Source organism: Siphateles boraxobius, unplaced genomic scaffold (genome assembly GCF_051911475.1).
Source record: "Siphateles boraxobius isolate OS27281-9 unplaced genomic scaffold, OSU_SipBor_1 7, whole genome shotgun sequence".
NCBI lineage: Eukaryota > Metazoa > Chordata > Actinopteri > Cypriniformes > Leuciscidae > Siphateles > Siphateles boraxobius.
Window position 1 is genome coordinate 22,945,739 of NW_027509197.1, and position 26,879 is coordinate 22,972,617.

Sequence of the window (26,879 nt, forward strand, 5' to 3'; positions counted from 1 at the left end):
TGTTGAAAACAGCTGTGCTTAATATTTTTGTAGAAATCATGATACATTTTTTCAAGATTCTTTGATAAATAGGAAGGTCAAAAGCATTTATTTGAAATATAATTTTTTGTAATATCATAAATGTATTTACTGTCACTTTTGGTAAATTTTATGCATCCTTGAATAAAACGATTGATTTCTTAAAAAAAAAAAAAAAAGAAAAAAAGAAGAAGAAATAAAACAAGCCCTGGCTTGCTGACAGGAGGACCAGTTGGCCCCTTTAATCTGGGTGTGCCCCAGTTTCTGACTGCCTGCTTGTGCTCCACTGTCCCAGGAGAATTACAGGCCCACAGGCTCACTAACATTTGGTCGTACTCTGTCATCTTCCACACACTCAAACAACAAAGCATTGCTTCTTTGTAGTACAATCTTCACACTGTACTAGGACTAGGTTTTATGTGCTCACTGAGCTGTGGTCTCACCTGCTAGTAGAGCAGGGCAGCAGGCCGGGCTGTTTGAACAGGTCCCAGGACTCCTGCCGCTCCGCTCTCCCACTCACTGGCAGAGAGGTTGTGCTTCCCATACGCCCTCCACGACACATCAGTCTGACAAAGAGACAAGACATCCACCATTCACATCTTATCATTAAAAACATTTTTTTTTATAACAATCACGTAACAATTTTAATGTTTGTGTCCATGTTATCTGTCAACAGTTACAACAAGAGAATATTATAATGTATCAAAAACAATGTCTGACCTTGAATTTCAACTGCTACATAGTCATTTATAATCGTAGTGCATAAAGTAAATAATTCACCCAAAAATAGTTTAGCTTTAAAAGGCATTCTAACACCTTTAGCACAGATGCACAACAGCGTTCTCTCCCCCGAAACACATCATACCTGGCTGCTGCCTCCTGTAGGTTACAGTTCTTGTCTGGAGTCAATCCAAGCTCATCTCTAGAATCCTGAACAAAGAGATTTTTGAACATTTTCAAAAATATACATGCACAAGACTTCATGCAACAGTATACCTGACATTAACATACAGTGGCTTGCAAAAGTATTCATTTTATTATGTTGCTGCCTTATGTTAAACTACTTCACTTTTTTTAATCTTTAATCTTCACACCATAATGACATGGCAAAAAAACAGATCTGTGACAACTTTGAAATTTTATTAAAAAGGAAAAACTGAAATAAGTACATTGCAACTCAGTACTTAGTTAAAGCACCTTTACAGTCTCGACTCTTTTTAGGTATGATCTGACGAGCTTTGCACATCTTTATTTTCTGCCAATCTTCTCCTCAGATCCTCTCAAGATCTGTCAGGTTGACTGGGGACTGTCAGTGGACAGACATTTTCAGGTATGGAGTGTAGATTAATGTGAAAAAAGTAATTTAAAGTAGTTTAACATAAGGCAGCAACATAACAGAATGTGAGAAAAATTAAGGGGTTTGAATACTTCCGCAAGCCACTGTATCTAGTATCATGCTGGCATTGTAACTGTGTATGCAGTCATTAAAATCAAAGACCCCCCTCACACACACCCCTAGGAAGACAAACAGCCAAATTTCCTAGAATAGGCTAATATGTTAATACAGCGCATGTAAACACTAATACTGCCTATGAGAGTGTTTGAATACCTTGATTGCTGCCTCTGCCTGAGCTTTCAGGATGTTGCTCTTGAGTTCATCAGGAGGTTTGAGCTGGTTCAGGACAGGACTGTTACCCACACTATTTAAACTTTTCTCTGTCAGTTTCACCACTTCCTCCTGCATGCAAATCAAAGATTGAATGTGTGGTGATGAATTTGTATCAACTTTGTATTTGTATTCTGTTAATAGCTTAAATATATAGAAGGCTGAAATAAATATCAGGTTGAAAAGACCTTACGTAGCACTAAGCTGGAAACAATATAGATATCACTGACTGCAGTAATAACATGAATAATCATCTTCCCTATTCACATTTAATGTAAAGTACATCCTTTGGTTAAAGTGGCATAGTGGCCAACACAGTGTCCACTCCTTGTATTTAAAGTCTGTCAAGCTTTAATCAGAGGCTTTGAAGTCATTTACAAAAAGCATTGTTCTTAGGGTGTGGGGGGGCTTCTGGATGGCTGAACAGACCTGGTTGTTCATGTTGAGGTTGATGTTGGTTCTGGTTGGAGCAGACACTGGACTATTTTCAATCTCTAATTGCTTGAGCCGAGCTGCAGCCTCTGTGGATGAGAACAGATACAGTAAGTATCACTAAACAATGAGAGGCCAGACAGATGGAAACACATATACATGTGTGGGGATTAAAACATGTTCACTCTTGGGTTAATCGGTGCACACAATGGAAATGTAGAGAATGACATCACCATAACTGTACAGAATGCAAATTCAGGGCTGTTGAAATAATAAAATTAAAAACCAAGCAAAATATAGGCAAATGCAAGTAGTACTTTGTTTCATAAAGCCTTTAGATTTTTAGATATTTTCTAAATCTTTTATAGATTATATAATCTATATATACCTAATATACACTACAGTGTACAGTGTGAAGGTTTAGGGTCGGTACAATTCTGTTTACATCTCAAATACTCACCAAAGTTGTATTTATTTGATCAAAATACATAAAAAAAACAATTAAAAAACAGTAATTGTAAAACGACTAATTTATTCCTATGATGCAAAGCTGAATTTTCAGCATAATTACTCCATTCTTCAGTGTCACATGATCCTTAAGGAATCATTCTAAAATGCTGATTTGGTGCTCAATAAATATTTCTTCTTTTTTATCAACGTTAAAAACTGTTGTGCTGCTTAATATTTTAAAGGAAATCATTATAAATGTTTCTCAGGATTCATTGACAAATAGGTAGTTAAAAGCAGCTTTTGTAACAATGCTAAGTCTTTGTTACCATTGATCGGTTTAATTTGTGCTTGCGGAATAAAATAATACTAATTTCTTAAATAAAAATAAAAAAAAACATATTGACCCCAAACTATACACTGGTAATGTATGTGTGTTCTGTACTGGTCAATATTGCAGTTTTATTTATTATTCTGTAACCTGAATTGGCCTACCCTGGAAGCAGACAATACCAGTGTTTACTTTTTACCCAGTTCAAACTATAAACTCTTTTCCTGTGGCAGGTTACAAAAGCACTAAACATGTCTAATGTATATTATAAAATTGTTTTGTTGACTGATTTTTCTTTTGAAGCATTTAAAATGGTCTATTTTATTTTACATTTGGACAAAACATTGTCCAAAATGTCTATGTTAGTGCATCCCACTGTATAGGGATGCACCGATACCGATACCAGTATCGGTATCGGGCCCGATACCAAGCTCATGTACTTGTACTCGTTCTCGTAAAAATACCCCGATACCAAAGACCGATACCTCACGTATATCCTTAGCTTATATTTCTTAATTCTTATGAGCACTCTTCCTGCAGTTATAGTGTTGATAGATTTAATAGTACACTCTAATATTTCACTTTACACTTTCGGCTGTGATTACATTGTTACTCAGTGTTATGTTAAACATTTGTTCTGTGATTTCTTTGGCACTTTATGACAAATTTGATTGTCTTGTTGCCTGTGATTTCTTTAGAACTTTGACAACTTTGTGACAGGCAGGTAAAAATTACATTCATTATGTCCTTGGTTTTGCCCTTTGGAGGTTATTGGACACTGTGAAATTTGGGCTTTGAAAATTTGTGATAAGCACAATAAGAATGATTTATTTTTTTAAGTTTATTTAAGTTGTTGAAAATAAAGATGCTGATTTGTTCATTAGTCTCATTGTGTTGTTCTTAGAAAATTGCCACATAAAACGAGAAAACCCCCCAGTACAACAGGCATCGGTATCGGTATCGGCGAGTACCAGGAAAAAAATATCGGTACTCGTACTCGACCCTTAAAAAGTGGTATCGGTGCATCCCTACCACTGTATCTGTGATGTGTTAACTGACCAGCCAGAGAGAGGGTCTCCTCGGTGACTGTGCTGGCTGTGGTATGAGCAGCACTTGGTCCCACTTCTTCTGCTGTCACCGTGGAAACAGTGGCCAGAAGAACCTCATCTACACATGTCTCCAAGAGGTCAATCACCAAGGGCATGCTGTGAAGGATGAAAGGGTTAATTACCATTTGTCAGTTATAGGATGTAACCCCCTATGTGCTGCTCGTTCATAGTCCACATCGATAGATATGACAAATGTGACTCACCTGGACAAAAATCTTTGAAGCTGGGCCAACCTCAAGTAACAGCTATGTAGACAATAGCACAGTATCACATCCCAAATATGTGAGTCAAAATTTAAAAAAGAAAACAAATTACACCCAGTGAAAGATAGTGTACTCAAAACTAGATGGGTGTTAGGGTTTGGGCGATATAAATTCACGTATATGAAATGTATTGCACAACTAAGGGTATAATCAAACCTTTATAATCAAATTTGAGCAGACACTCATTACTGAGGATACACAAAAGGATAAGAACTGTTATCTAACAGAGTCATATGCCAACTGACCACACACATTCCTCTAGATCTAGATTAAAAGGCCACACATACACACACACGTAATGTCTGTAATGAAAAAGCAATGTATTCTGGAAATGAAGCTTAATTTTGGACACGTAATTCCTTAAACCCAACACACTTTGCACTATACAGTATTCAGTGCCTGTACGGACCAAGTAACTAGCACTTCATTTAAAAAAATAATAATAAAAAAAGGGCACCTTCCAGCAGGAGACATGACCATATCTGTCATTTACAGAAATGTTATCATCATGAGTTCTAACACAAAAAATATAAATATCCTACAAACCTAAAGAGAAACTGAAACAAACAATGGGGAATTGCTTTGTTTGTTAGTTTTAATATGTCTTACAGCCATGTAGGATACAGCTGTCCTTTGGTTATAATTGCACTGTACACAATCTAAAAACCATGTATATTGCACTTTCACATTGTCAACTGGTTAAAAAGTTAAAAAAATCACCCCAATAAGAACTTACGGCAAAGTTCAATAATCAGATAATATACTGAAATGAAACATATAATCTTAGAGGCACTTTCCACAAATAGGGTAAAAGTAGGTTTCCTTATTCCCTAAATAAAAGGTAGCACTGTTACCCACTTTGGTGTTTTAATTTTTTAAATAATGTTTACTTTTATTAAATCAAAAACTAATAGGGTTTCAAAAATCGCGAATCTCAAATAAATACAACCTATCCTATTTGTGAAAAGCACCTAATAACTTTGTTTTAAATGTACAGTAGGTCTAAAAAATCAAGTAGAACTGTAAGTATGTTGATCAAGGTATAACATATGTCAAATAAATAGCTAATATAAATGTCAACAGGACATTTCCTGTGTGACAAAGCTGGTTGAATAATGACCAAGTCATTGTCATTGCAAGCACAGCCACAGTAAGGATCAAGGTTATCTCATAACTCTGGCTGGTTTCAGTCTAAGAGGGGAAGGGCATATAACGCTTTCTGTAGTTAAAATGAGTGCGAGAATTCAGTCCAGGTAGTTTCGCTTGATCTCAGTCAGAGAATATGCCTTTCATCCTGGCTTTCCCTGGCGCTCAGTTTGTATCCGAGGAATGCGGGGGTGGAGGAGCTGTGACAGCGTCCGTGTCTGAGAGGAGGAGCAGGGAGTTGCCTGGCGGTCACGCTGGAGTCAGTGCTGGGATTGAATGGGGGGAGTGAAGCCTGGATGGGTCAGTGGAGGAGGGGGGAGTGTTAGCATGAGGGGAGAGGAATACTGTAGAGTAGGCAACATAAAGAGAAATAAAACAAGAGGTAAAAAGTTGAAGGAGGATGATATACAGAAAATATTTTAAGATCTATATGGTTTATAGATGACTGCACTAGTTTGAATGCACTATAGAGGAGGTATTTCCAGGTAATGTTATTTCACTCTTTCAAGCTGCATCAGCACACAATGTGTTCAACTACTTTAATGTAGTTTATACTGATTCATAAATCTTTTGCCGTTGTTGCATTCAACAATGAACATCTGAGATGTCCAATTTGCAAATAATGTTCCATTTAATGAATTGTGTGTCAATCCCCAAGTGCATCTCAAAACTCCCTAGCATTCTAGGTTGTGAACCAATATATCATGTACACGAATTGGGCACTGGTGAGGAAAGTAATGACCCAGGCTTACTACACATTGGGACTATTTCTGGCGACATGACAACATCCTCATTGTACAACATTAATACTGGTTTTTATGAACAACAGCAGAACTCGTATCTTGATTATATTCTTTTTTTTTAATGTTATCTAAAGTACATTATTATAAATACCTTGCTTGTTCATTACGTGCAAAGATTTCAGCCGTAAATTAATTATAAATGTTAGCTAGATTATGTTCATTACCTGTCTAGCGATGTATGTTTATTAGGGCTGTAACGATACACCAAACCCACGATTCGGTTCGTATCATGATTTTTGACCCACGATTCGATTCGTATCGCGATTCTATCACAGGGGAGGGGCTTGGGGTGAAAAAAAGAGAATTGAGAAAAAAAATATACCGGTATTTTTATTAAATAACATTTGGAAAAACCTGTATAACCTGAACACCAAAGAACAATAATAACTATGCAAATTATTAAACTAAACTAGGCAGTGTAAGCTTCTGATTTCCATCTGACCATCTGATTTCGGGATGGTGGTGTAGGATATGCATCTGCATGCTGGACGTGTTGCCGGTCAATGGTTGTGCGATTATTGTCTAAAAAAAATCTCCATGTTTTCGGTGCTGATGCGGTGGTGACGCGTTCATGTTACGTAAGGGTGGCACTGCCAATAAAGCACCTAAAAGCTGACACAAAGAACCGGCAAAATTAATGATTATGAATATGTCAAATATAGCAAGGACAAGGAGACATTACTAAAGTATTTTCTGTCAGTGTCGGCTGCAAAGATGAAGTTGCGAGGCTGACTCGCGATCTTCGCAGTAGTGAACGTGCCAGAGAGAAATGCACTTTTTATATGGATTACATAAGCAGAGAGCAGTCTGTTTTCTTTCATTTTGAATTGTTCGGTTTAAAAGTAGACATTTCAATATAGATATATTTCTCAGGTCTATAGGCTTATACACTGGGTTTCGATTCATATGAGACGAGCTCCAGTTCACGTGCCGGCGCCTCCGTGTCATGATGACTGCTATAGGCCTGTTTACTTCTTATTGATTAAATCCAGGTAATTGGTTGATGAAACATTTATTAAAATTGAGATACAATTAATACAAAACATAATTCAACTTTGTGCTTTCTGTTTGAGGTCTCTGAAAGTTTTAGTGCCGTTTCCAGAGAACAGTCACTACATAGTTTCTTCCTCTTAAATGCGAACACGAAAAATAAAACAAAATGAATATTTTATGTTATGGGGAGAGCCAACCCTTCTTCATCCAGTGGGTAGCCTAGTATTACTTTTGGTTTGTTCAGTGTAATTTACAGAATTATTAAAAAAAAAAAAAATTTGCCACGTAAAAATTAAAGATGTTTTGTCGCGTCCGTGTACGCGTGTGTATTTCCCTCATATTAAATATAAAATGCATGTGTGGACGTATATTTTTCTAATGTCTGGACATGTACTGGACTTCATTAAGGGAGTAGGCTATGGATATATAAACAGAAGTGTCAATATATTGGTATTAAATGCATTTTCTGAGAATATATATTTCAAGTTTCGGCTGCAAATTTCACGTCCATAACGCTGAAATTGCCAAATTTTAAATAATTTATCCTCAACTAGTTTTGTGGTGTAGGTCTACGTATTTTATAATGTTAACTTCAAATAATACTAATAGTAATTTAAAGATGTTGAAGCATTGGATCTGGACGGGAAGGATAACTCTGGGAGTTGGAAGGGGTGTGTCGCGATTCTGACTTCTCACATCGCGATACCGGTTCGTGGACCTGAGTATCGCAATTTCGATTTTATATTGCGTATCGTTACAGCCCTAATGTTTATGCTAAACCCTAATGGTTTGTATTTAAAAAAAATTCTATCGCATGTCGTTATGTTGAGTTGGCTCACGTGATTTATGTTTCGCGCTTTAGAACTTCCGTTAAGGACATAGTGAGCATTGGTGCTTCCTGGTTTTCACGGTACATTGTGGGACTTTTTAGGGAGCGAACCTTTCAGTGCACTGCAGGATTTTACGATTGAGACATCCTTTAAATTAATTCCGTGATCAGTGCCCTGACTACTGGACTAGGGAGCTGATTGAGACGCACCATTAGTTTAACAGATTCGCAAATCAATCTTCAAACAAAATATCAGTTTGAATCCATATCACTCAGTGAAACAGAGTCATTATTTGGGGAATTTTTCATAGCTTACTATTCATGAGTTAAACATTGTGTTAAGAAGCAAAATTAATATTTTTACTATTATTGAGACTAATTAATAATAATAAAATAATTGTTACTAGTATTAATACTACAATATTATTATAATTGTTAAATTAAATATAACTTTATTATTGCACAGAAATATGTAGCAAAGTAAATGGATCAATGGGAAAACAACGTCATGGGGGAGCAGATGGTAAGACAGATGTAAGGTGACAATACAAGAGGGCTGAATGACTTCAAAACATACATTTTACAACATACACAGTAAACATTTTTAGTCTGTTTACTAGGTTAGGTAGAAGGGGGTTTTGTTTGGTTAGTGAGGAGCATTAATAGGACTAAAGCATCAATTCAGATAAGAAGAACAAAAGTGAGAAATTGTCATCAGAAAGGAGTGGAGAAGGGATATCCACTTGTATGTGTTGATTCTACCTTTGAATTAGTTTCAGGTTTGATGAAGGAGAGGACAGGACAGTCACAAAGCCAAAAACAGAGAGCCCACTGCTTTATCTGGCAGTTACAACACACCATTCTATTGGTCCATCTGAGATCACAGGCACCCTACTGATTTGGTTGGTTGGTTTGGACTATAATCAAGCAATAGCAGAACTGATGTTGATACTGATTTTCCCAGCCCGAGAAAAAAACAATTGATACAAAGCCAATCACAAGAAATCCCTCAGAAATGCACTGATTGGTTAAAGAGAGTGTATGAAGGGTTGAAAACAGGAGTGTACATACCTTGCCTTATGAAAAGGCCACTGGGGTTTCAGAACATCAGACTACAACAAAGTTTAGAAAAAAAAAACTAGAACATTAAGGAACGAGGATCATTTTTTTCATAAGACAGGACAACATATCCAACACTCACATAATAATCCCACTTTCCGATTTAATTTCTTTTCAATATTTCAAGTTTAAGGCAAAGCTCTGCACAGCACAATAACCACAAAGACAGCCTCAGGAGATAGAGCACGACAAGGGGGAAAGCAATAGATAAAGACAGGCCTTTCACGTCAAGAGAGAGTTTGTATGTTGTCAGCCCAGTAGGCGTTTTCTCCTGTGCTGAAGCAGCCATCTGCTCAACGTCAAAGCTAAACAGCATGAAGCACCATCAACACCAGTCACCAGCCAGCACCACAACCTCACACCAACACACTACCAGCAGGACCAAACAGCCCAAACATATCCTTTATACGTGTTGCACAAGTGTTGCACTCTGCCAAAGTGATGTTTAACTGGCTGTGCGGGGGCCTGAAGTAACAGCAGGGAATCAGATTAACCTGCTTAGAGGTCTTATTGCATTAAAATTGTGAGAAGCTCACCTCCTCTTGTCCGATTGGCTGCCACCAGGGCTTCTGGGGAGGGTTTCGATTTCCATAGAACCTGGTGCTGAGGGTGGGGGGCTGACCACAGGCACACCGGACCAGGGAGGCCGTGTTTGGGGGGGCTGAGGAAAGATGCGTGTGGGCTGCATTTAGGTACAAAAACACTCAAAGCAAAATAGCATTGCCAAACCAAACATGTGAATGCATGATAAAAAAAAAATCAAGTTCAAATCAAACTAGTTAGAGATACTCAGTGTGAACTTCCTGACTCATTTATTGATATAATTAATGGGTCAAGTTTCTTTTAAGTGGCCAAATTTATATTTAACATTTATTTATATTACTCAAATTGTGATGTGCATTTTTGCAAGTTTGGGGTTGGTAAGATATTTTTCTCTTATGCTCAGCAAAGCTGCATTTATTTGATCAAAAACAGAAACGTTGCCATTTAAAATAAGTGTTTTGATATATTTTAAAATGTAATTTGTTTCTGTGATGGCAATGCTGAATTTTGTGCAGCCATTAATCGAATTACCCAGCCATTACTGGTGCACACTTGGTGCAGTAATATGGAGCTAGAATTGTGTCTTTATTACATGCGAGAAAATAAATGATCTCAGAGAAGAAAAAAAAAGTTTGAGAGAAAAAGTTAATCACACTGATAGCAAAAAAGCATTTCATGAGAGAAAAAAATATGAGAGAAAAAGTTCATACCAATAGCAAAAAATAATATTTGAGACTAAAAAAAGTTTAAGAAAGTATTTTCAAAAAATATAAATTTCAACGTTTTAAAATTATTTCTGAGAAAAAAAATCTCTCTTAAAATACTTTGAAAAAAAATCTCAAATATGTATTTTTTGCTATCAGTGTGAAAACATTTTCTCTAAAAAAAAAAAAAAAATTGTTTCTCAAACGCTTTTCTTTGCTCTTGATGCAATTGTTTGCTCTCGTGTCAGGATTTTGCTTTAGCTGTGAAAATTGTGTCATGGGTGGGGCCACGTTCTTTTTGGAACGTTCCTATTGGCCAGTCGGGTGAGCATCGTCTTGTCTTGGGAGTCGAACTGAATCATTACACCATTGTTCGGTTCAACTAGATAGATGCCGCCTCTGCCTTAGTTGAGCACGGACACTAGTGAGTGCAGTGCATTACAGTGGTGTCCGCGCTCGCACTCGGCCATCAAATCTAGTCCCGCACCGCACTCTTTTGCGTCTCTAGATCAAAGGCCCGGCCTGAGGATAGTGACGGGAAATATCGACCCGACATCGGGCAGAGAATCTAAGCTCTAAGGCAGAGGAGGCATCTATCTAGGTGAACCGAACGCGAACAATGGTGTAATGATTCAGTTCGACTCCCAAGACAAGACGATGCTTACCGACTGGCCAATAGGAACGTTCCAAAATGAAAAAAAGAACGTGGCCACGCCCATGACAATTTTTTTTTATGTTCTATGAGAAAATACTTTCTCTCAAAACTTTTTTTAGTCCCAAATATTATTTTTTGCTATTGGTATGAAAACTTTTTCTCTCAAATATTATTTTTTCTCTCATGAAATGCTTTTTTACTATCAGTGTGATAACTTTTTCTCTCAAACTTTTTTTTTCTCTCAGATCATTTATTTTCTCGCATGTAATAAAGACACATTTCTAGCTCCATACAGTAACATTCTTATCAAGGTGGAAACAGTTATGCTGCTTAATATTTTTGTAGAAACCATTACCTTTTTTTCAGGAATCTTTGATGAATAGAAAGTTGAAAAGAAAAGCATTTGTTTGAAACAGAAATGTAACAAAAATTATGGTCACATTTTTAAAGCATCCTTGCTGAATAAAAGTATTAAACAATTCTTACTGACCCCTAAACTTTAAACAGTTATGCATGTTACTATCTTTTTTAAAGTGTCCAGACTTTTTGCATTACTTTGAGATCTCTTTAGTTCACTCATATGCAATCCTTTTCTTCAAGTTTGGAGTGAAATATGACGTGACATTTCTTTCAATGTACGATTGAAACAAACAATAAAAGAATAAATAAAACAACATTGGCAAACATTACAAAAGTATATATTTTTGTAAGATAACTGCAAGGATGTACTACCTTTGTTTCAAAGCTTGTGCTCACTCCGTTATTGTGGTTACTGTGGAGAGAGAAAATGTAAGTGATATTTAACCTATGTCGGGGTTTATGAGCTACTGTTGACTGACTTCAGTAGGCAGCACATAGATGGACCCTTTATAGAGGTGACCACAAAACATGGCCATGTCAAACCAACACTGGATCAGCATGAGCCAAGACATTCCTGATGTTGTTTCAGCATGTGACCAGGGGCCTCATGTTCAAAACATTCTGTAAATTTCATCCTAAAAATATGCACAAGTTCCCTTTAGAAAACCCAGTCAGCTGAAGATTGCGCGTACATGTATCCCCGTCTTCTTCCCAGGATCAAGATCACAGGAGCTACAGTATTATTAGGCTACTGTCTAACTGAACACGAAATCAATAGCAGTGGCTGAACATAACTGTCATCAGACCTTTTCAAACTGCCCAATGGACCGTTCTACCACCGAACTAATCCAACAGTGCCTGCCATAATATCAGAGTCAAGTGAACATCATTAATTATTGTTCTCGCAAGAAATATTTAATTCTGCCATTTAGCTTAAAGAGGAATTGTCATGCGCCTAGCACTCCTCGCTGTCATTAAAACATTAAAACGTATAGTGTGCCACAGGAACAACAAATATTTCTAAATCGTATTAGTCACAGCAAAGTTTTGAAAAACTCCTTATAAATCAGCACTAATTTGCATCTTTAACTCTGAATCACAGTCCAAGTAGGGGTACTTATAAGGCTTTCAGTCTGACAGCATGTCTTTACTGACAGACTAGTAAAGCACTTTTCCCCTAGAATAAGAATTAAGTAAAATAGTAGTAGTAGTACTTCATATCCTATATTAATTTCAAATCATGTTAAGAAATTAACTCAAAAGACCCTAGTTATGTTTTGACAGCATGTTGGTATAAAATAAAATGTAAAAAGGCTCTGGAAATTAAAGGAGAACTCCGGCGCAAAATGAACCTGGGGTGTAATAACACATTGATACCGAGACGACTGTTCTCTGGGATTTGTTTTCATGATAATCGAGTGTAAAGAGTTTTATCTCTAAAAACTGTTTAGCTTATAACGCTACTATATGGGGCATATAATAAGTAAAAAGAGATCGCTAGTTAATACCACTAACAAGGCTCAAAATAGCCCCACACTAACACGGTAGCTTAATGAGGGTCTCTACATGCAAACCGAAGCACTGAGAACTTTTTAAGTGTACAGACAGTTTAATAATAATATACTTTATAAAGACAGTACCATTGCGGAGCCATCTTTGGGAAACAGCCTCGACCAGTCGAACCACTAACGCTGGTCTAAGTGAGCTGAACTGTGAGATTCCAAGTCACAGTTCAGCTCGTAGCACGGCGTTCGTGGTTCGACTGGTCGAGGCTGTTTCCCAAAGATGGCTCCGCAATGGTACTGTCTTTATAAAGTATATTATTATTAAACTGTCTGTACACTTACAAAGTTCTCAGTGTTTCGGTTTGTATGTAGAGACCCTCATTACATTAAACCTCCTTTAAATCTTTCATAGTTCATAAACAGTTACTACAACACAAATATAGTAATACTACACACTAATATAGAATCACGATTGAGTCCATAGAAGCAGTGAACAGCCCTGAACAGATTGTTGGTATGCTTTCAAATGACACATTCTTTGTGACTGATGTTGAAAGTGGAAGTCACCTCATCACTATACAAGAGAAAAATTTTAATTCCATTTCACAATGCAGCAGTGTAAAATACTTACTCTAAGGATCTGTTAGGACCTGCAGGGAAACAAACAAAAAAAGAATGAGCATGGTATTATGCAAGATCATATAAATCTGAAGTCACAACAGAATTATGTATATGTAGCTGAAACCGTGCTGGGGAAGACTAAACTATTTGAAGGAGCTGCTAAAAAACAAAAGCAGATTACATTATAACTATTTATAGGAGGCAAAAATGAACAAAAAAATGCTGCAAAGGGACAACAAGTAATGACTGGTACATTGAAATTCATCGGGCTATTACTTGTTGGGGCCATTAAATAAAACAACTACATGTCTTAAACCTGAGAATACCATGTTACTGAAAAGGTTGGCAGTGTTATAACATTACGCAGTTTTAATCCCCAACACTGAACAGTTTATTTTCTCACCTCTGTTCTGCATAGTCCTTCTAGAATAACGACGACTTGGTCGTCTTTCAAACGAGGCAGACCGTCTAGTTTTGTTGCCCTTAGTTGTCTGATATTCTGTCTTCCCACTTTCCACAAATAAAAGAAATGAACGTCAATTACACGCATATCTTTAAAACCTTCATGATAAATCCCTGCTGACTCGATAAGACTGCAGAAATTTACTTTTATGGGCTTAGAGCAATGAAAGTCTAAATGCATTGGAAAGAGTAATGCCCCTGTTCCTTGGAGGATAAGCAGACCAACCAGCATTAGCAAACAAATTAACAAAAAAATTAGACAATCAGACCACACAGGGGAAAATAAAGAACACATTAACATAAAAATAGGTTAATTCTTAAGCCTGGATAAGTGTGAAAATAAAAGGCAGGCATAAAAAAAGCCTGGCCAATAGGAAGCCAAACTGGACAGCGTCAAAGCTCCAGGCTGGCAGCTGGAGATAAGATGCAATTCCATAGTAAGGACACACACACATACACGTTTAAACCAGACCATGCTACGATTTACAACTTAGCAGCAGATATTGTAAAGAGGACCTATGAAAAACAGGAAGTCTTATCTCCATCCAGGCAAAAAGACAAAACATTCAACTGACCACTGGGCATGATTATAATGGGTTTATTATACTAAATACACATTACCCAAAATACACATTACCCAAAATGCACAAACTCTAACATGTGCCTCTACTGAAGCCATTGTATGAGCAAAAGCAGACATGTGATGCTATTAATTTGCTTCACCAAATTTAAATTACACAAAATTAGTGGCTGCTTTCAACAATAGCAAGTAACCAAGTAGTCTAAAATATATTTTGGAGGTGCTTGCCCCTGCAAAACTCATTGCTACAATGCTTGTTGTGGGTCAGCACCAAGACATTGCCATGCAGTTGCTTAAGTTCAGTTTGAGTAATTTTAGTGTGTGCTAAGTTTCTAAGTCATTGTCCTATGTCAGTAGAATTTCTTTTCCCTGTTTTATTATCTGCCAGAAACTCACAATGGATGAATGATTAATTAACTGAAGAAAAACTCACCTGTATCTGAAACGTGAGCCCATTCTGATAAACCCGGAGCGGGCTGAGCTTTTCTGGACGGGTCCACGTAGGCGGAAGAAGGCATGGTGCTCTATGGCACACTTCCACAGGTGCTTGCAGGCCTTCGGGTGGTCCATGCGGAAGACGAACGTGTGCTCTTGCTCTTTCCCCTACGGCGGAGTACAAAATGTAAGAGCAATGTACTATTAATTCATCCATTGGTATGGCAAAAGCACAGAATGAATGGTTTAATAATGTAGAGGGCATAAACAAAAGTAAACTCAAGAACAAGCTGAGAACAATGTTGAGAACATGTAGGCTCAACCTTTAGGAAAGGTTATCACTAGATTAGACTCTTTTGTTACATAATTAACAGAAGCTTATTTGGGCTAGACAGAGTTATCTTTAAGGGTACACAAAAAGCTCAGTAGCCATTCAGCTATTATTTCTGAGTGCTATTAGCGCTGTAATTTAGAGAAAATTTCTAATTTTTAAGATAAAAAATGCAGTTGCGATTTGCAAAAAATGTGTTTTTCTTTTTTCTTTTAAAAAAAGCTTCAGGTTTTCTGTGGTTGTTTGTAAGGCTCTACAATTTAGCACAAAAATGTTCTATTGTATATCAATAAGATTATAAAATAACAAATTTAATTACCATAGCTTTTATTTTGGCCAAAAAAAAACAAAATATATATACACACACATGGAGACCTTAAAGCTTCTCTTTTGTTGACAACAGCTGTTTTTTATAAGTGCTTTTCATTACAAGTTTGGCTAGTACAAACTTGATGGCTAGTGCATGTTGCGTTCCCAAATACGTTTTAAGCAGTTTACTGCAAAACAAGTGGCTCCAAGACACTGAGAACACAAGATCATGAGCTCAATGGGTGTAAATTAACACAATGCAGAGCTTCACTCTGAAACATGAAGAGCATGTATTTAATTAATTTGCTGCCTTTGCGATTGCAAAGACAGAAAACTAAGGTACATCCAGAAAATACCAATTGCTCAATCTGCTCTAAGCAAATCAAAGTCTGACTGAGTTTTTTATCAGCAATTCAACTTCAAAGACCTATGGAGTCTGGGGGAGTCAGTATGCAGTGATCAATGACATACATCTCAGGGAGAACTTGTATAATCGCATACAGGACAAAGACTACTAATTGCATCCTATAGGGATACCTTTCTATAACAAACAATTTTATTACTGGTCACAATCAACTGGATGAACTCATGCTGGAAATAATTACAACAGACTTCCAGACTCAACAGAACCCCATACTGCAATGCACCAAACCCAAGCCCCCATCAAAATACATTTTTGTTTGCTGTCTGACACCATGTGTCATAACTGACATTGTTATTGTATATGTTCAAAATTAGAGTGATGGGTAGTTTCTGTTCTCATTCACAGCACCAGTGATTTATTAAGCGTGTAGTGCTTCAGATGCCAGGCATGCCTGAAGGGAGTGAGAACCGTCGTTTATTAACTCGTGCTGGATAGATGCCAACAGTCTCAGCAAGAACACACACACAGAGACCCCCCCCCACCCACACACACAGACAGACAGACAGAGAGACCCCCACGCACACAGACAGAGACACACAGACAGACAGACAGACAGACAGACACACACAAACTGGTTAGTTTTTGGATGCACGAAGACCCATGCCTCACAATGTGTTATTGCATTTATCAGAAGTGTTCACAGGAGATTTAAGATGCATGATAATACCAGCTATACACCAAACTGAGTGCATACTATTTTCAATCACCCCTCACAAGCAGATCACATGTCAACTGTATGTGTGTGCGTGTCTGTGTGTGCGAAATGTTTCTTTACCTCTTCTGTCTCCTGCATTACCTGTTCATCATCCTCCACTACCACCAGGGTGAGTTTGCTCTTCTTAAAGTCCAAACGTGTGATCTTGGGCCTGTGCAGACAACCAGTTTGCTTTAGATAAAATGGCCATCGTCACTACATTTACTGAAGTATGACAGAACAGTTAGACAGGTCTCCAGACTAACATTTGAGAGCAGTAGCACCGGTGCCACTAAGTTCTACAGATGTTGGCGCCAGCACCTGATTTGGTAACGCTAGGGGAAAATTTATCATAAAGTTAATTTAATCTTTAAATTACTATTGTTTTGCATTAATAAGTGTAGTTACTAATAATATTACATGTTTGTTTATTGGAAATTTAACAGTAAAGCATTGAGCTTGAATTGATATGCAGATAAAATGAAGTTTTATTAAAAACAGTAATGTGCAATAAGCTAACTTTCAATATTCTACTCTTAATAAATGTACCATTGTTAATCTATAGTATTATAGACTCCCTTGTATTGCTCTGAGCTGATAAAATGTTTTTTAAATGTTAAACTCACTCAACTATTTCAGAAAAAAATGCTTTTTTGGTAAATGTAAAAATCCGCTTTGGTGCTGCTAGTGGTGAAGAAATGACACACTGCAGCTATAAATATCTGGTGAGGGAGAACTTACCAAAAGAACAGGCCAATCTTAGTTTCCCCCTCAAACACAAGCACGCCAGTGGGGGTCAGACCCAGGCTGTATTCATTTCCGTCACGTGCCTGGAGGACGAGGTAACAAAGAACAGATAAGTTTCTAGATATATCTGGATTGAAGAGAGCCCCCCTCAAGATCCTGATTTTAACAAACTCTTGCATGCTTTAAAAATGCATACCTTCACCATATGCATGTCGACCCCATACATCTCCAGCCATTTGGCCTTATTCAGGTAGTTTATCTCAGCTTGGGCTGGAGTCTGGCCCCTGCAACACCAGCAAATGAACGGTAAAACAAAATGTAATGAAAATGAAACAACCCGAGCTGCTGCACATCTGCTGCCGATTACAGCTGGTCGAGGTTACAGTGATGAGTCATAAATCACATATGAAGTGTTCAGGGTCAACAGTAGAGCTTTGGTTGAGTAGACAGGAGAGATCCAGGAAGAGTCAGAGGTGATGACCTACACATTGTCATTCATCCACCTGCTTTAAATTTAGATTTCCTCTTTAAGCACAGACTTAAAAAGGAGTCATAATGTGCAACTAGGAGGTATGTTTTTATAGATTGAGCTCAATAATTTATACCTGCACTCCTTCCAGGCATTGTAGATGTCTACTTCCATGTCTTCCGTCTGGTTTGGCGTGAAACGAAATTCTGTCACCAGGTCAAGTCCGTGCTCGGCAGGGTCACAATCCCCCAGTTCAGCTGAAAGGTAAAAAATGCAACAGATCAGCAACAAAGTTTGTAGCATTTAGCTGATTTTTTTTTTTTAAGTATAAAAATGAGTTATCAGGACTGAATGCGCCATCATGATCTGTAACATTTTTGAAGAAAATAATTGCATAATTGCAATAAGTTGCAGATTTTGTCATGTTACAACTCAGTTGAAATTGTTCCACAGCAGCTACGGTGGTGAAATTATGAAGATATCATAATTAGAGAGAACCAGGACAAATCATTCTCGCCAACAGATAAAACACATGACCCTCAAAACTTGAGATTACATGACCGTGTTTCCAAAACAGCTCTAATAAAAATAAAAAATAAATTAAAAAAAACTGCTAAATGCCAGCAGTGTGTTGTGCATTTATGTAGAAGATCAGAACACAGTAGAAAGAGGGGGATTATAAGCCCTTGCTTTCAGACCCACACTAATGAGCCGTCATTTACTTTTCAGAATGAAAGAGAAATCTTTCAAAAACACATCTTTTGTCACCTCTCTCTCTCTCTCTCTCTCTCTCTCTCTCTCTCTCTGTTACTTAAAACTTTCAAAGTTCAAATGACCCCTTGAAATGAAAAGAATGTGTAATATACTGTAATATACACTACTGTTCAAACCTTTGAAAAATAAATTATTCACACAGTAAACACACACCTTTATCATTTTTATTTTAAACGTCCATTTCAATTAAATACTGTTCTTAAAACTTTGTTTAAAAAAATCTTTGACAATAATAAGTAACAATTGACAATAATAAGAAATGTTCTTGAGCACTAAATTAACATATTAGAATGATTTCTGAAGGATCAGGTGACACTGAAGACTGGAGTAATGATGAAGAAAACTCTTTGCCATCACAGGAATATATTACACTTTAAAACATTTTAAAATAGAAAACAACAATATTTCACAACATTACATTTTACAGTATTTTTAATCAAATAAATGCAGTCTTGTTTGACATAAGAGACTTTCAAAAACAAAATCTTACCAACCCCAAACTTTTGAACAGTAGTATAAATCATAGTATTTGTGAAATAAAATAAAAAAAAACATTCAGTTCTGTCACTTACCCTGTAAAGCATACGCAGCCAACTCCACTGCTGTTTCAAACGAGCACTCTAACCTAGATTAAACAAGATGATCAAAGCATATTTACTAAAAGTCTTCATAAAAAGCAAGTGTTTCGTTACAGTGAGAAATTGATCACAGATTCTGTTACATGTAAAAGGTTTTTACTGCAATGCCCTTAATAACTGCATAGTTTAGAAATACAATTTTAAATTCTAAAATCAGTGGCAAAAAGAAAGAAACCCATAACCAGTATATTTTGGGGCCACCGTATGTTTAAGAATGGAAATGTGTCATTACAGACAATCGATTGCTCAAGAACACACAATAAAACTTGTAAATAATAGTAATAATAATTAGACAAATGTCAGGATGTTTTGACATTAAGGACACAATTCGAAACAACTTCACTTACTTTCCACTGAGAATGTCCTGCTTTAATTGTAGAACAAAAAGATATCTACAAGAGATAATGAACATAAAAGAAATAAGTAAAACAAATGAGTGAATATTTAGTTTTTTAATGGTATAAACATGTGATGAACCTTGTTAGCTCTTCATGTAAGTTGTTGGGCTCTGAGGAGTAGAACTTTACTCTCATGTGGAGACAATATGGTGGTCCGACTGAAACAAGGCACAAGGCAGAGAGCAAAATAGACACGTCAAACAAAGCAAAATGGCTTGTTTACAGCTTTTTGTGGTATAAAAAGTTAATGATAAAGATTGCAGAATAGAAATGGCATTTCAGGATGAACGTTATTCAAGTGATGAGCTACAGTTTCCATTTCATGGTTCATTATTACCTGCCCTTCACATACACAGTTAAGCATTAACCTTATACAAACAGTTATTTCTAAGAGTACTCCGGAAGACTAACTAAAAATGTTGCTCTATTCCAAAACATTGTGATCTTCTTACCTAGATAGTGCAATACAAGGTTGTTCTACAAAGTTTTGAAACAGAGTTTCTGAGTGAACAACTATGTATCGAGTGCATCAGGCCTCTATCATATCATTAATCAAAGCACCCTTCACAATGTTGCTTATATAATCAAAACATAATTTCACAAAAAGTGAGTTCAGCAGGAAGAGAACAACATTTTACTTACTTTTGACTTGTTTTTTGATGCTTTTGGTGACATCAAGCCAATGCTGTAAAATGTAAAATAAATAAATGAAATGGATCACTTGTTTGGGAATATGGAAAACCTTGAATTTTCTGTATACATCACTAAAATTTTACAACATGTCTGGTAAAAAAATAAATAAAAAATTAATCAGCCGCTTTGGCTGGTGGGCAAAAAGTGTTTCATATGCACTAGAAAATTCTGTCCTGTCTATTGAGATGGGCTGCTATAATGGGGTGATGCATGAACAATGTGGAGGGAGGGAGGGAGGGTGGAGACACTCATGCTGATGGAAGAATATAGAGTCTCAATCTCTCCCACACATTCCTCACATTCTCTTCCCTCCCTCTTTCCATTCTACGCACTAGCCTGAGCTCTGTCCTCTCCTCTTTAGCATATTTAATATTCTATCACTCTTAAAGTTACAGAAGTGTCAATTATGACATTTTTAGAATGTGCATCCTGAAGTTCTTTTTATTCAGTTGAACAAAAGTTAATAATTTATGACTATTTACTATGCAAAAGAAACCATCAGAATAGTTAAAGTAAATGAAACGGCAATGTTTAACAATGTGATTAAGGAAAAGCTCCTGATTTTCAGTGATTGTAGATGAAAACGTTGTTACTGCACAATGTAAGCAGGGAATGCACCAAATCTAGAATGCTTCTGAAATTTAGCTAGGTACGGCAATAAAAACAGCATCCAAAACTGTCAGGAATTTTGGGAGTTGTGTTTGACTTAAACCAAATCATGAAGAACACCCAGTCATGAGGACTGCCATACAACATCAGGCAGTGTGTTCAGTTTTGATGATCCTAGGAGTGGATGCTAAACTCTCCTCGTCTCACTTCACTGGCTGCCAGTCGCTCCCCGCATCAAGTTTAATACACAAGGTTTAGTAACCCCCCTACCTCCAACTTACTCCCCCTGAAAAATCTCATTTGTGAAATGCTTTAGTACCCTTTATGCACAAGCAGCTTGGATAAAAGTGTGCAATAAATGAATAAAAGTAAAAATGTATCATCACTTTTACTAGTGATTCACCGAAATAAAATTTCTTTCCCGAAACCGAAATAAAATTTCTTTCCCGAAACCGAAATAAAATTTCTTTCCCGAAACCGAAATAAAATTTCTTTCCCGAAACCGAAACTTAAGGATGCATTTGGCCCAAAACAGAAAATGTTTAAAAATATATTTTTTTGTATTATTGTATTAATATTACCTTTTTAATTAATTTCATGAATTGTATCTATACACATAAATTAAAACTTTCAGAAAATGAAAAAGTTTATTTAATAATCAATTAATTAAAGGTAAAGTATGTAGTTTCTGCGGCACTAGAGGCTCCTAGCGGAATTAAAAAAATACAACATATTTTGCAAACCCTTTCACGTGGACTAGGGATGTGACGGTGAGGATATTTTCCCACCGGTTAATCGACGTGTGACAACACCGGTAATACCAGGATCACCGGCGGGGGCTTTTAAATCACTAATTTAAAGGCAAACGTAAAATGCGCGAGTTTGCACGGGCATGCATAATTGGTGGTCGTGCGGAGCAACACTGTTTTGTTATTGTGCGCTGAATTGGCGCTAATTTGAAAACGATTTTTTTTTACATCGCTTATAAAAAGCTGGTGCAGCAGTGTGCACTTCACTTTTAAATTATCGTCAATTCATCCTTCGCATGGAGTTTGATGCGATCTGACTAATCAAAATCCACCATATTTTGTCCGACAAAGCAGTCAGGAGAGTTAGTAGATTAACGTCGGTGGATTTGAACTTGGCTTTAACTGAGGCAATCTCTCACGCCACGACACATTAGAGCCACAAAACGGTAGGCCTATTTATTGTATCATTTTCTTTGACTGACCAAATTTGAAAGTTGAGACTGTTCCATATTAAGTATTACCTGCTCTGTCCTGTCTGTCAGCGCGTTGTCAGTGTCCTTTTAGGCTATGTGAGTTGCACGTATAAAATGAAGTTAACGAACAAACATGATCCATCAGGAAACGCCATAGATTGCTGAATTTCACTGCACTTCATGTGCACTCGACGGAGATGTGTTAAAATATAGCCGAGTGCATTCATGATTATTAGGCTACTGGTATAATAATCATCCTGGCTCCGTGTCTGAGTGAGTAATTTACTCTCTTACTTTTGTTCTTTGATTAACATTAGTGACACTTTAAGACCAGCCGCTGCTGACAGAGACGCGATCTGACACGCATCCCATTTTCTCACAAATCTCTGCGTTAATTTAAGACTTTATTTAAATCATTTAATACTGCTCTTATGAAGACACTCGACAAAACGGAAATGTTGGCATAATTTGTGTGTGTTATGGTTTGTTGAAGCCCAAAAGAGAACTCGATACTGAAGCGCGTCTTTTCTGTGGGTCTCGCGCGTGTGTGTGTAATAGGCAGGACTTATAGCGCGGTCTCTTTAGTCTTGTCGCACTTAAAAGCATTCACATTAATAAGAGCGTGATCATACAACGCTAGTCAACGGGTGACCGGAAAAAAACGGATACTGCGTAATTGCGTTAAATATTTTAACGCTTTAAAAAAAAAATTGTTTTTTCACCGCAGTGTCGCAGTGGGCAAGTGATGAAACCGGTGTTGCGACTGAACACCGTGTAACACCGGTAACACCGACTACCGTAGCAAGCCTAACGTGTGCTAGCCAATGAATTATTGGAATAATGAGTTATTAATTTATTTAATAATCAATACTCAAATAATTAAAATTTCTCAGGATAATAATTTACATTTTTACATAAGACGATTTTTATATAAACTTTTTCTATATCCACAGAAATAAGTTTCTACTTACATTTTTTGGTGGAATATAAACATTTAAACAATGACTGTAATAATTTGTTCTCTTACGAGAGGTTCTCTCGTATTGCGTAAGTTTAGCTTACGCTACGGGAAAGATTCATCTTCTCGATACTGAAGCCAAAAAATTATCCTTAATTTTGTATAACTTGTCAACGCAGTGCAGCAGCTAGCAGACCTAGAGCAGGCCATCTCGCGTGCTCATTGGCTGCCCTGCGGGCAACTGCTGCAGCCTACCAGTGCGCCCGGCGTGACGTCACGCCCAATGAAGGGCGCCCGCGCCTTTATAGCGTCACAGCCCACCAGATAGGCGTGGCTTAGCGTATAAAATAGGGGCTGTAGGCTGAATTCTCTGATTTTTCGACTCTTCAGCGAGCTCTTCGCATCGCTGGATTTGAGAGAAGCCACCGCCGCCGTCGAACAGCGAACAGCCAGCTTAGGACCGCGCTGAGGAAGCCGGCCGTCTTCGCCACCTTCAGCCATCCGTGCGAGCTACGCTATCCGGCGACGTATCCTTTTTTGCAAATCATTCTAAAAGAGCAGCGAGCGTCTTATTAAAGATGCCTCGCACTTCCTGCGGCTAGTGTAAAGCCCCGCTCAGCGCCGGAGACCGCCACCTGATCTGCGCTCTCTGCCTGGGCCTGGAACACGCAGAGCTCGCCCTCGCGTCCGGGGGCTGCGAGCTCTGTGAGGAGCTTCCGCTGTCGACCCTGCGGGCTCGACTCGAAGCGTTCAACACCACAGCAGTCACTCCGCCTCCTGTGGGACCGCGCAGAAAGAAGCGCCGTTCCCTGAGACAGCCGGAACCTGTGGCCACAGCGACGCGCTCGCCGGAGAACCTCCCTCGAGCCTCGCTCTCGCCTTCCCCACCTCTCCTCACTGACGCGCAGCTGCCGCTTGCGAGCCTCACTGCAGTCACTTCGGAGGATGAGTCCGTGGGACACGCCACAAAAGACTGCTGCTCTATCCTGGCATCAGACAGCGAGGAATGGTCGCTTCACTCCGCCTCCTCGTCAATCCAGGAATCCGCCCGTACCCGCGCTGGAGCTGACGCGGAACTTATGCGCCTGCTGACGCAAGCTGTCGACCGTCTCGGGCTCGAGTGGTCGCTGCCGAAGGAACCCGCGCCGAACAGGCTCGACGGCTGCTTCCTTCAAAGTCGCCGCCGCGCAGTTTCAGAAACCAGGCCCGCTCCATTCCTGCCGGAACTTCATGCGGAGCTGACGAAGTCGTGGAATTCGCCTTTTTCGGCTAGACTTCAGTCACAGGCCTCCGCGTCGCTCTCCCGAGTGGACGGCGCCGCCGAGAAAGGGTACACAGCGATTCCCCCTGTGGAAGAGGCGGTCGCAGCGCACCTTTGCCCGCCCTCCGCGAGATGGCGGTCACGGTCAGCCCTCCCGTCTAAAGCCTGCAGAGCCACTTCCGCCTTGGTCGGCCGCGCTTATGCCGCCTCCGGCCAGGCCGCGTCTGCTCTACACTCGATGGCTGTGCTTCAGATCCTGCAAGCCGACCTCCTCCGAGAATGGGATGAGAAGGGCCAGGACCCAGCTGCGGTTACGGATTTGAGAAGCGCGACGGATCTTTCTCTCCGCGCCACCAAAGCTGCAGCCCAGGCCATCGGACGAGCCATGGCCGCGTTAACCGTGACGGAGAGGCACCTCTGGTTAACGCTCGCGGATATGAGGGAAACTGAGCGAGCCACCTTTCTGAACGCGCCGCTTTCCCCCACTGGTCTCTTCGGCCCAGCGGTGAACGGGATTGTTGACCACTTCTCTATGGTGCAAAAGACCACGCAGGCCATGAACCTCTTCCTGCCGCGACGCTCGAGTTCCGCCACAGGCCGCTCTCGCGAGAGACAAAGCCAGCCTCCTGTGCGAACCAGCACCCAGCGTCCAGCACAGCCTCAGCATCAGCCTTCGCAGCGACGTCAGGGCGGCCGCCCTAGATCGCGCTCAGACAGCCGTCGCAGACCGCCGCCCCCCAGAGGGCCTCGGCAAAGGCTCACGCTGAAGTCTGAGCACGCGAAGCCCTCCTAACAGCGGGAGAGAAAAGACGCGCGTGTCCCGCTGCGGCCGGACCGCCGTCAAAGTTCATTTCCCTGTCAGTCCACTTCGAACAGGCTACTGCAGTGGTTCAACTAGCAGCCAACGAGCCGGTTTATTCACCCTCTCGCCTGCACACAAACGCCGTTTTCACGGCGACCCAGAGAAATCTCAAAAAGAGTATAATGTCTGGTCCGGCTCACGCCGTCAGTGTTTTAAGTGTAGTGAATGTGCCCACGCCCCAGTGTTCACCCCTACACATAAGCACTCAAAATCCCGTGTCACTCACAGAGCACACTCTCATAAAGCGCAGAAAAGCCGCTCGAGTGTTGAATGTAAGAAATGTGTCCACAGGTCTGTGCCCACTATCTGCCCGCTCTGTTACACGATCAAAAAAGCTTATGAACGTAAGTCTCGTGCCCGCCAGAGAGCGCTCACGCTTGCTAACACAAACCTTCCCCCGGGTCCCGCCTGTGCGTTTAAGTGTCATCACGAAACACAGGGCGTTAATAAAACGCTCCCCATCTACTATGATCGGGGCGTCAGATACAGTTGTAAGTCTCGTGCCCACGTGCGCGCGCTCACGCTTACAGAGAGCTCTCCCGCCCAGAGCGCTGCTCACGCGTCCAAGTGTGGCAAAAGTATGTTCCCCATCCCTTATGATTGGGACATCTCACATAAGTCAGCCGGACTCGGCTGTCAGCGAGCGGCCATTGCCCAGAACCGAGAGCGCGCGCGCAGCGCTCTCGGCTCCGGTTCAGTTTCACAAGCCCGCAAATGGCGGCGGTCTGAACCCGGAGGCCATTCGCCCCCTGGCGGCTCACATAGCTGCGTGGGAAACTATCCCAGGGATTTCAGAATGGGTGTTGAGCACAATAAAGCAGGGCTATGCACTTCAATTCGTTCGCCCTCCTCCGCGCTTTCAAGCCCGGACCGCGACGATAGTGAATGCGGAAGTAGCACACCTACTTCACGCAGAAATAGCAAAGCTGCTGTGCAAAGGGGCTATAGAAAAGGTGCCGCCTTCTCTGAGCGAGTCAGGCTTTTACAGCCGATATTTTCTCGTACCCAAGAAGGACGGAGCCTTCAGACCTATCCTAGATCTGAGATATTTGAACAAAGTGCTTGTAAAAAGACCATTCAAAATGCTTACGACCAGAAAAATCCTCGCGCACGTTCGCCCGAGGGACTGGTTTATTTCTCTAGATCTGAAGGATGCCTATTTTCAGATTCAGATAGTACCCCGTCACAGGCAATTTTTGAGATTCGCCTTCGACGGTCAGGCATATCAATACACCGTCCTGCCGTTCGGCCTGTCCCTAGCACCCCGTACATTTACAAAGTGCATGGACGCGGCGCTCGCCCCCCTGAGAAGTCAGGGGCTGCGCATAATGAACTATCTGGACGATTGGCTGATATTGGCACAGTCAGAGACAGAACTACTATCTCACAGAACAGTGCTTCTCAGTCATCTGGAAAGCTTGGGTCTCACGGTCAACTGGACCAAGAGCTCATTACTGCCCAGCCAGTCA

At 39.7% G+C, this 26,879-nt stretch overlaps 1 protein-coding gene and 1 long non-coding RNA gene across 2 annotated transcripts in view; one reads left to right on the forward strand and one right to left on the reverse strand.

The window, feature by feature from the left end:
• LOC143723180 (uncharacterized) overlaps window positions 1–26,879 on the forward strand; it is a 292,525-nt gene that overhangs the window by 65,267 nt on the left and 200,379 nt on the right. The gene's annotated exons all lie outside the window — the stretch shown is intronic.
• The window catches only part of epb41l5 (erythrocyte membrane protein band 4.1 like 5), a 74,282-nt gene that overhangs the window by 6,443 nt on the left and 40,960 nt on the right, over window positions 1–26,879 (reverse strand). Inside the window, exons 4-21 of the mRNA XM_077215176.1 lie at window positions 20,448–20,490; window positions 19,885–19,963; window positions 19,755–19,799; window positions 19,342–19,394; window positions 18,132–18,252; window positions 17,723–17,810; window positions 17,521–17,609; window positions 16,861–16,951; window positions 15,020–15,189; window positions 13,948–14,054; window positions 13,555–13,573; window positions 11,791–11,830; window positions 9,693–9,817; window positions 3,954–4,099; window positions 2,114–2,205; window positions 1,628–1,756; window positions 884–948; window positions 462–584 (exon numbers count right to left, since the gene is read on the reverse strand). Coding sequence (XP_077071291.1) covers window positions 462–584; window positions 884–948; window positions 1,628–1,756; window positions 2,114–2,205; window positions 3,954–4,099; window positions 9,693–9,817; window positions 11,791–11,830; window positions 13,555–13,573; window positions 13,948–14,054; window positions 15,020–15,189; window positions 16,861–16,951; window positions 17,521–17,609; window positions 17,723–17,810; window positions 18,132–18,252; window positions 19,342–19,394; window positions 19,755–19,799; window positions 19,885–19,963; window positions 20,448–20,490 — 1,625 coding nt within the window. The remainder of the gene's footprint in view (window positions 1–461; window positions 585–883; window positions 949–1,627; window positions 1,757–2,113; window positions 2,206–3,953; window positions 4,100–9,692; window positions 9,818–11,790; window positions 11,831–13,554; window positions 13,574–13,947; window positions 14,055–15,019; window positions 15,190–16,860; window positions 16,952–17,520; window positions 17,610–17,722; window positions 17,811–18,131; window positions 18,253–19,341; window positions 19,395–19,754; window positions 19,800–19,884; window positions 19,964–20,447; window positions 20,491–26,879) is intronic.